The sequence below is a fragment of the Panulirus ornatus genome, chromosome 57 (assembly GCF_036320965.1).
Source record: "Panulirus ornatus isolate Po-2019 chromosome 57, ASM3632096v1, whole genome shotgun sequence".
Classification (NCBI taxonomy): Eukaryota; Metazoa; Arthropoda; class Malacostraca; order Decapoda; family Palinuridae; genus Panulirus; species Panulirus ornatus.
Genome location: NC_092280.1, coordinates 14803596 through 14815177, shown reverse-complemented (window position 1 = coordinate 14815177; position 11582 = coordinate 14803596). Strand labels below are relative to the sequence as shown.

The 11582-nt window shown below is 50.8% G+C and overlaps 1 protein-coding gene across 1 annotated transcript in view; it reads right to left on the bottom strand.

Annotated features, from left to right (window-relative positions):
- Positions 1-11266, bottom strand: part of LOC139766195 (peroxisomal N(1)-acetyl-spermine/spermidine oxidase-like) — a 139031-nt gene extending 127765 nt beyond the window's left edge. Inside the window, exon 1 of the mRNA XM_071694478.1 lies at positions 11079-11266. Within this exon, the coding sequence (XP_071550579.1) occupies positions 11079-11088 (10 nt within the window). The 5' untranslated portion in view covers positions 11089-11266. The remainder of the gene's footprint in view (positions 1-11078) is intronic.
- Between the last annotated feature and the right edge of the window lie 316 nt (positions 11267-11582).

Below are 11582 nucleotides of genomic sequence, written 5' to 3'. Positions count from 1 at the left end.
TCGGTGAACCAGCAGAGGCGACCGTATGAGGCTTCAGTGAACCAGCAGAGGCGACCGTATAGGGCTTCGGTGAACCAGCAGAGGCGACCGTATAAGGCTTCAGTGAACCAGCAGAGGCGACCGTATAGGGCTTCGGTGAACCAGCAGAGGCGACCGTATAAGGCTTCAGTGAACCAGCAGAGGCGACCGTATAGGGCTTCGGCGAACCAGCAGAGGCGACCGTATAGGGCTTCAGTGAACCATCAGAGGCGACCGTATAGGGCTTCAGTGAACCAGCAGAGGCGACCGTATAGGGCTTCGGTGAACCAGCAGAGGCGACCGTATAGGGCTTCGGTGAACCAGCAGAGGCGACCGTATAGGGTCAAACAGTCTTTGGAAAACGAAGAGAAGAATGGTCGCATTGGCAACCACCACTCAGAGTGCCGAAGATTTGAATACTGGATCATTTAACACCGCTCAGAGTGCCGAAGATTTGAATACTGGATCATTTAACACCGCTCAGAGTGCCGAAGACTTGAATACTGGATCATTTAACACCGCTCAGAGTGCCGAAGATTTGAATACTGGATCATTTAACACCGCTCAGAGTGCCGAAGATTTGAATACTGGATCATTTAACACCGCTCAGAGTGCCGAAGATTTGAATACTGGATCATTTAACATCGCTCAGAGTGCCGAAGACTTGAATACTGGATCATTTAACATCGCTCAGAGTGCCGAAGACATGAATACTGGATCATTTAACATCGCTCAGAGTGCCGAAGATTTGAATACTGGATCATTTAACATCGCTCAGAGTACCAAAGACTTGAATACTGGGTCATTTAACATCGCTCAGAGTGCCAAAGACTTGAATACTGGATCATTTAACATCGCTCAAGCTGCGGGTCGAGTAGTGTGTGAGGGGGGGATCGGGACGATGCACTGTGACACCTGGCATGAAACGGTGGTAACCAGAGGTCAGGTGGAGAGTATGCAAGACGCTTCCCTATTGGCTGGACCTAATGATGACGTAGGGAGGTTCAGCCACAGTCCTCCCCACGTCCACGTAACTAGATTATGTTGCTAAAGATGTTGTTAGGTTGGTGTAGATGGCATGGCATCCTATAATTACACGCCATTTGAACACGACAATGCGATCCTTGAACACGACGGTACGATCCTTGAACATGAAGGTGCGATCCTTGAACACGACGGTACGATCCTTGAACATGAAGGTGCGATCCTTGAACACGACGGTGCGATCCTTGAACATGAAGGTGCGATCCTTGAACATGAAGGTGCGATCCTTGAACACGACGGTGCGATCCTTGAACATGAAGGTGCGATCCTTGAACACGACGGTGCGATCCTTGAACATGAAGGTGCGATCCTTGAACACGACGGTGCGATCCTTGAACATGAAGGTGCGATCCTTGAACACGACGGTGCGATCCTTGAACATGAAGGTGCGATCCTTGAACATGAAGGTGCGATCCTTGAACACGACGGTGCGATCCTTGAACATGAAGGTGCGATCCTTGAACACGACGGTGCGATCCTTGAACATGAAGGTGCGATCCTTGAACATGAAGGTGCGATCCTTGAACACGACGGTGCGATCCTTGAACATGAAGGTGCGATCCTTGAACACGACGGTGCGATCCTTGAACATGAAGGTGCGATCCTTGAACACGACGGTGCGATCCTTGAACATGAAGGTGCGATCCTTGAACACGACGGTGCGATCCTTGAACATGAAGGTGCGATCCTTGAACATGAAGGTGCGATCCTTGAACACGACGGTGCGATCCTTGAACATGAAGGTGCGATCCTTGAACACGACGGTGCGATCCTTGAACATGACGGTGCGATCCTTGAACACGACGGTGCGATCCTTGAACATGAAGGTGCGATCCTTGAACATGAAGGTGCGATCCTTGAACACGACGGTGCGATCCTTGAACATGAAGGTGCGATCCTTGAACACGACGGTGCGATCCTTGAACATGAAGGTGCGATCCTTGAACACGACGGTGCGATCCTTGAACATGAAGGTGCGATCCTTGAACACGACGGTGCGATCCTTGAACATGAAGGTGCGATCCTTGAACACGACGGTGCGATCCTTGAACATGAAGGTGCGATCCTTGAACATGAAGGTGCGATCCTTGAACATGAAGGTGCGATCCTTGAACATGAAGGTGCGATCCTTGAACATGAAGGTGCGATCCTTGAACATGAAGGTGCGATCCTTGAACACGACGGTGCGATCCTTGAACATGAAGGTGCGATCCTTGAACATGAAGGTGCGATCCTTGAACACGACGGTGCGATCCTTGAACATGAAGGTGCGATCCTTGAACACGACGGTGCGATCCTTGAACATGAAGGTGCGATCCTTGAACACGACGGTGCGATCCTTGAACATGAAGGTGCGATCCTTGAACACGACGGTGCGATCCTTGAACATGAAGGTGCGATCCTTGAACATGAAGGTGCGATCCTTGAACACGACGGTGCGATCCTTGAACATGACGGTGCGATCCTTGAACATGAAGGTGCGATCCTTGAACACGACGGTGCGATCCTTGAACATGAAGGTGCGATCCTTGAACACGACGGTGCGATCCTTGAACATGAAGGTGCGATCCTTGAACACGACGGTGCGATCCTTGAACATGAAGGTGCGATCCTTGAACACGACGGTGCGATCCTTGAACATGAAGGTGCGATCCTTGAACATGAAGGTGCGATCCTTGAACATGAAGGTGCGATCCTTGAACATGAAGGTGCGATCCTTGAACACGACGGTGCGATCCTTGAACACGACGGTGCGATCCTTGAACATGAAGGTGCGATCCTTGAACACGACGGTGCGATCCTTGAACATGAAGGTGCGATCCTTGAACACGACGGTGCGATCCTTGAACATGAAGGTGCGATCCTTGAACATGACGGTGCGATCCTTGAACATGAAGGTGCGATCCTTGAACACGACGGTGCGATCCTTGAACATGAAGGTGCGATCCTTGAACATGAAGGTGCGATCCTTGAACACTGAGGTGCGATCCTTGAACATGAAGGTGCGATCCTTGAACACGACGGTGCGATCCTTGAACACGACGGTGCGATCCTTGAACATGAAGGTGCGATCCTTGAACACTGACGGTGCGATCCTTGAACATGAAGGTGCGATCCTTGAACATGACGGTGCGATCCTTGAACATGAAGGTGCGATCCTTGAACATGAAGGTGCGATCCTTGAACACGACGGTGCGATCCTTGAACATGAACGGTGCGATCCTTGAACATGAAGGTGCGATCCTTGAACACGACGGTGCGATCCTTGAACATGAGGTGCGATCCTTGAACGACGGTGCGATCCTTGAACATGAAGGTGTCCTTGACGAGGTGCGTCTTGAACATGAAGGTGCGATCCTTGAACATGAGGTGCGATCCTTGAACATGAAGGTGCGATCCTTGAACACGACGGTGCGATCCTTGAACATGAAGGTGCGATCCTTGAACATGAAGGTGCGATCCTTGAACATGACGGTGCGATCCTTGAACATGAAGGTGCGATCCTTGAACATGACGGTGCGATCCTTGAACATGAAGGTGCGATCTTGAACATGAGTCGTCTTGAACATGACGGTGCGATCCTTGAACATGAAGGTGCGATCCTTGAACAGACGGTGCGATCCTTGAACATGACGGTGCGATCCTTGAACACGACGGTGCGATCCTGACTAGTGATCCTTACATGAAGGTGCGTTGCGATCCTTGAACATGAAGGTGCGATCCTTGAACATGACGGTGCGATCCTTGAACATGACGGTGCGATCCTTGAACATGAAGGTGCGATCCTTGAACATGAAGGTGCGATCCTTGAACATGACGGTGCGATCCTTGAACATGACGGTGCGATCCTTGAACATGAAGGTGCGATCCTTGAACATGACGGTGCGATCCTTGAACATGACGGTGCGATCCTTGAACATGACGGTGCGATCCTTGAACATGAAGGTGCGATCCTTGAACATGAAGGTGCGATCCTTGAACATGACGGTGCGATCCTTGAACATGACGGTGCGATCCTTGAACATGAAGGTGCGATCCTTGAACACGACGGTGCGATCCTTGAACATGAAGGTGCGATCCTTGAACATGAAGGTGCGATCCTTGAACATGAAGGTGCGATCCTTGAACACGACGGTGCGATCCTTGAACATGAAGGTGCGATCCTTGAACACGACGGTGCGATCCTTGAACTCGACGGTGCGATTCTTGAACACGACGGTGCGATCCTTGAACACGATGGTGCGACCCTTGAACACGACGGTGCGACCCTTGAACACGACGGTACGATCCTTGAGCACGACGGTAAGATCCTTGAACACGACGGTACGATCCTTGAACACGACAGTACGATCCTTGATCACGACAATACGACCCTTGAACACGACGGTACTATCCTTGAGCATGTCGGTGCGACCCTTGAACACGACGGTGCGATTCTTGAACACGACGGTGCGATCCTTGAACATGACGGTACGATCCTTGAACACGACGATACGAACCTTGAACACAACGATGCGACCCTTGAACACGACGGTGCGACCATTGAAACACGACGGTACGATCCTTGAGCACGACGGTACAACCCTTGAACACGACGGTACGATCCTTGAACACGACAGTACGATCCTTGAGCACGACATTAAGACCCTTGAACACGACGGTAAGACCCTTGAGCACAGTGGTACGACCCTTGAACACGACGGTACGATCCTTGAGTACGACAGTACGATCCTTGAGCACGACAGTACGACCCTTGAACACGACGGTACGACTCTTGAACACGACGGTACGATCCTTGAGCACAACAGTACGATCCTTAAACACGACGGTACGATCCTTGAACACGACGGTACGATCCTTGAGCACGACAGTACGATCCTTAAACACGACGGTACGATCCTTGAACACGACGGTACGATCCTAGAGCACGACAGTACGATCCTCGAACACGACGGTACGATCCTTGAGCACAACAGTACGATCCTTAAACACGACAGTACGACCCTTGAACACGACGGTACGATCCTTGAACACGACGGTACGATCCTTGAGCACAACGGTACGACCCTTGAGCACGAAAGTACGATCCTTAAACACGACGGTACGATCCTTAAACACGACGGTACGATCCTTGAACACGACGGTACGATCCTAGAGCACGACAGTACGATCCTCGAACACGACGGTACGATCCTTGAGCACAACAGTACGATCCTTGAACACGACGGTACGACCCTTAAGCACAACGGTACGACCCTTGAGTACGAAAGTACGATCCTTAAACACGACGGTACGATCCTTGAACACGACGGTACGACCCTTGAACACGACGGTACGATCCTTAAGCACGGCGGTACGATCATTGAGCACGACGGTACGACCCTTGAACACGACGGTACGACCCTTGAACATGACGGTACAATCCTTGATAATAACAGAGCGGTGTGACCCGTGAGGACGTAACGTGACTATAAACTTACTTCAGGTAAAGCCAGCACACGATAATTGTCTTATGTTTATGTTTGTGGCTTGTGGAGTCGTGTTGGCGCGTCAGGGTGGAAGTTTAAGACAGAATATCATGACGACTGACGCATGCATCATCCATCCATCCATGTGGAGAGTAAATCGTGGAGAAGCTCTTGTTATTAGTGAAGAAAATCGGGTATATTCATTTTGGTACATCGAAGGTCAAGTTGTGGAAATGTTGTATGGCGAGCCAAGCTAACAGAGGCTTCATCCACCACGAAGTGCAGTGGAACCGCTTCACATTCAACCAATCACTAGGCTGTAAAATCATGACAATATTGAGGAAGAGAAGGTTGAGAAGCGAGTAATGGTAGACTTGGTGACAGCTTCGGTTACAACGGCAGCTAGTAACGCCCTCCAGGGGGCACTGTGTTTCGTGAGAGTGTATCAGGCCAGCACTGGGTGTGTCTTGTGTGTGTGTCCACATACAGATCATCAGACATATGGCCAACCAGCCCCATACACTGTCTTTGACCTGACCTTTTTATGAATCAAGTTGACTTTCACACTGACACACCCACGGGTCGTACCTTCACACTGTCACACCCATGTGTCGTACCTTCATATTGTTGCACTCACGGGTCGTACCTTCCCACTCACACCCATGTGTCGTACCCTCATACTGTTATACTCACGGGTCGTGCCTTCACACTGTCACACCCATGTGTCGTACCTTCAAACTGACACACCCACGGGTCGTACCTTCACACTGTCACACCCATGTGTCGTACCTTCATATTGTTACACTCACGGGTCGTACCTTCCCACTCACACCCATGTGTCGTACCCTCATACTGTTATACTCACGGGTCGTGCCTTCACACTGTCACACCCATGTGTCGTACCTTCACACTGACACACCCACGGGTCATACCTTCACACTGTCACACCCATGTGTCGTACCTTCATATTGTTACACTCACGGGTCGTACCTTCCCACTCACACCCATGTGTCGTACCCTCATACTGTTATACTCACGGGTCGTGCCTTCACACTGTACACCATGTGTCGGTACCTTCACTGAACACCACGGTCATACTTCACACTGTCACACCCACGGGTTGTACCTTCATTCTGTTACACTCACGGGTCGTGCCTTCATATTGTTACACCCACGGGTCGTACCTTCATACTGTTACACCCACGGGTCGTACCTTCATACTGTTACACCCACGGGTCGTACGTTTACAATGTCACACCCATGTGTCGTACTTTCATACTGTTACACTTAGGGGTCGTACCTTAATACTGTTACACTCACGGGTCGTACCTTCATACTATTACACTCATGGGTCGTACCTTCATACTGTTAAACTCACGGGTCGTACCTTCACACTGTCACACCCACGGGTCGTCCTCACATGAACATTCCACTGGGTCGTACTTCCATTCTCACACCAACGGATCATACTCCACAGTCACATCCGCGGGTCGTACCTCCACTTACACTCACGGGTCGTACCTTCACCTGACGTAAACTCACGGGTCGTACCTCCACTGTCACACCCACGAGTCATACCTTCAAACTATCATACCCACAGGTCGTACCTTCACACTGTCACACCCATGGGTCATACCGCCACACTGACACATCCACGGTCGTACCTCCACATATGTTACACATCACGGGTCGTACCTCCAACTTCACATCCAACGGGTCGTACTCACCGTCATCGTCGGGTCGTACCTTCATTGTCTCTGCCAAGGGTCCTACCTTCATACAGTCACATCCATGGGTCGTACCTCCACACTCACACCCACGGGTCGTACCTCCATACTGTTACACCCACGGGTCGTACCTCCATACTGTCACATCCACGGGTACGTACACCTCACACACAGATCACATCCACGGGTCGTACCTCCACACTGTTACACCCAGGGTCGTACCTATACACTGACACATCGCAGGGTCGTACCTCCACACTGACACAATCCACGGGTCGTACCTCCACACTGACACATCCCACGGGTGTCGTACCCCCCCACTGACACAATCCACGGGTCGTACCTCCACACTGACACATCCACGGGTCGTACCTCCACACTGACACATCCACGGGTCGTACCTCCACACTGACACATCCACGGGTCGTACCTCCACACTGACACATCCACGGGTCGTACCTCCACACTGACACATCCACGGGTCGTACCTCCACACTGACACATCCACGGGTCGTACCTCCACACTGACACATCCACGGGTCGTACCTCCACACTGACACATCCACGGGTCGTACCTCCACACTGACACATCCACGGGTCGTACCTCCACACTGACACATCCACGGGTCGTACCTCCACACTGACACATCCACGGGTCGTACCTCCACACTGACACATCCACGGGTCGTACCTCCACACTGACACATCCACGGGTCGTACCTCCACACTGACACATCCACGGGTCGTACCTCCACACTGACACATCCACGGGTCGTACCTCCACACTGACACATCCACGGGTCGTACCTCCACACTGACACATCCACGGGTCGTACCTCCACACTGACACATCCACGGGTCGTACCTCCACACTGACACATCACGGGTCGTACCTCCACACTGACACATCCACGGGTCGTACCTCCACACTGACACATCCACGGGTCGTACCTCCACACTGACACATCCACGGGTCGTACCTCCACACTGACACATCCACGGGTCGTACCTCCACACTGACACATCCACGGGTCGTACCTCCACACTGACACATCCACGGGTCGTACCTCCACACTGACACATCCACGGGTCGTACCTCCACACTGACACATCCACGGGTCGTACCTCCACACTGACACATCCACGGGTCGTACCTCCACACTGACACATCCACGGGTCGTACCTCCACACTGACACATCCACGGGTCGTACCTCCACACTGACACATCCACGGGTCGTACCTCCACACTGACACATCCACGGGTCGTACCTCCACACTGACACATCCACGGGTCGTACCTCCACACTGACACATCCACGGGTCGTACCTCCACACTGACACATCCACGGGTCGTACCTCCACACTGACACATCCACGGGTCGTACCTCCACACTGACACATCACGGGTCGTACCTCCACACTGACACATCACGGGTCGTACCTCCACACTGACACATCCACGGGTCGTACCTCCACACTGATGCATCCACGGGTCGTACCTCCACAGTGACTCACCCAAGGGTCGTACCTCCACACTGACACATCCACGGGTCGTACCTCTACACTGGCACATCCACGGGTCGTACCTCCACACTGACACATCTACGGGTCGTACCTCCAAACTGACACATCCACGGGTCATACCTCCACACTGACACATCACGGGTCGTACCTCCACACTGACACATCCACCGTCGTACCTCCACACTGACACACCCAAGGGTCGTACCTCCACACTGACACATCCACGGGTCGTACCTCCACACTGACACATCCATGGGTCGTACCTCCACACTGACACATCCACGGGTCGTACCTCCACACTGACACACCCAAGGGTCGTACCTCCACACTGACACATCCACGGGTCGTACCTCCACACTGACACATCCACGGGTCGTACCTCCACACTGACACACCCAAGGGTACCTCCACACTGGCACATCCAGGGGTCGTACCTCCACACTGACAGATTCACGAGTCTACCTCCACAATGACACACCCAAGGGTCGTACCTCCACAATGTCACACCCCGGGTCGTATCTCGTCACACCTAAGGGTCGTAACTCGTCACATCCATGGGTTGTATCTCCAGACTGTCACACCAGCGGGTCGTAACTCCACACTGTCACCCGCAGGTCGTACATCTAAACTCACACCAATGGGTCGTACCTCCACTCCATCCACGGGTTGCACATTAGTTTCACAGTCACATCCACGGGTCGTATCTTCTCACCCACGAGTTATACTTCCTCACTCACACCCACAGGCCGTACCTTCACACTGTCATACCCACAGGTCGTACCTCCACAGTCACTCCGACGGGTCATGCTTCCATGCTGTCACCCTTGGTCGTACCTCCACAAAGTCACGCCAGTGGGTCGTACCTCCATTGTCAAACCCATAGGTCGTACCTCCACACCGTTACACCCATGGGTCGTATACAAACACTGCAACACCCACGAGTCGTACCTCCATAATGTCACCCACGGGTCGTACCTCCATACTGTCACACCCACGAGTCGTATGTCCACACTGTCACACCCAGGGGTCTTACCTCCATACTGTCACACCCAGCCACACTAACATCCTCGAGTCGTACCTCCACACTGTCACACCCACGGGTCGTAGCTCCACACTGTCACCCACGGGTCGTACCTTCACACTGTCACACCCAGTGGTCTTACTTCCATACTGTTACACCTAGCGACACTGTAACACCCACGAGTCGTAACTCCACACTGTCACATCCACGGGTCGTACCGTTGTGCTCAGTGCGTTAGCTCTTGACTTAACTTACACACAGACACAATTAACAACACAGGATTCCACGATGTTGCACCGAGATTTTCTTTTAATCATACATGCTCGCCAATTCCTGCGTGAGCAAGGTAGCTTCAAGAACAGATGACAGAGCCTTTGAGGGAACATTCCTAACTTGGCTCCTATTTCTGTTCCTCCTTTTGGAAAGTAATACAGGAAGGGAGGATTTCCAGTCAACCTCTCCTGCCCCTTTTTGTCGTCTTCTATTCTTTCTCCCCTATCCCTAGGGGTAATTATATATATATATATATATATATATATATATATATATATATATATATATATATATATATATATATATATATATAATCATCATTATACCTGACAGCCGTCTCCCGCGTTAGCGAGGTAGCGCAAGGAAACAGACGAGGAGTGGCCCAACCCACCCATATACACATCAATATATATAAAGGCCCACACGCGCAAATATACATACATATACATATACATGTATACACAAGTACATATCCATACTTGCTGCCTTCATCCATTCCCGTCGCCATCCCGCCACACACGAAATAGCATTCCCCCCTCACCCCCACCAGCGAGGCAGCACCAGGAACAGACAACAAAGGCCACAATCGTCCACACTCAGTCTCTAGCTGTCATGTGTAATGGACCGAAACCACAGCTCCCTTTCTACATCCAGGCCCCACAAAACTTTCCATGGTTTACCCCAGACGCTTCACATGGCCTGGTTCAATCCATATATATATATATATATATATATATATATATATATATATATATATATATATATATATATATATATATATATATAAACTAGCTTACAAAAAAGAACAAATTATCATACAGATATGAAATACCCAAAGCCAAGACAAAACATCATATGGATATGGATGCAGGATACAGTAGTCTTCCGTTAACAAGTAACTTACAGGAGGACTCATGATGCAGGGTACAATCGTCTTGTGTTAACAAGTAACGCGGTAGACAATATTAATTATGATGACGAGAATCATTGTAAATCCTCACGTGTGGCCATGTGTGTGTTGGTCGGGCAGCGGTGTTGCCAGACGACGACTCTTGGCCTGTTTCTCTCTGGTCAAAGTATTGGCGGATGTGGTTTCTCGTGGTCGTGTTGTTGCTGCTGCTGTCTTCGTGTCTCCCACGCCACCGTCAACCTCAAGCAGCCTGTATCTCCACGAGATACCTTGAGAACTCCTCACCTCGGTGGGAGATAGTACGTGGCTAGTGGTCAGGCGACCCGCCCCTCACAGGTGCTAAGTAAACTTTTTTACTTTCATTTTTCACTTAAGTTTCATGTTACTTTCTCCCAATATCAATGCAAGTATAGAGACTATACGTATATACATATGCATATACTTTATGGATATATCAGAAAATCATGTCAGAGACATTTGGTTAAGCATCAACATCAAGTGTTGGCATCTGCATCCAGTGCAACAGTGACGTAGCCAATTGATAATTCCTCCCAGAAAACAAGCCAAATAAGCATGGAGCAAACTATGGCCATGA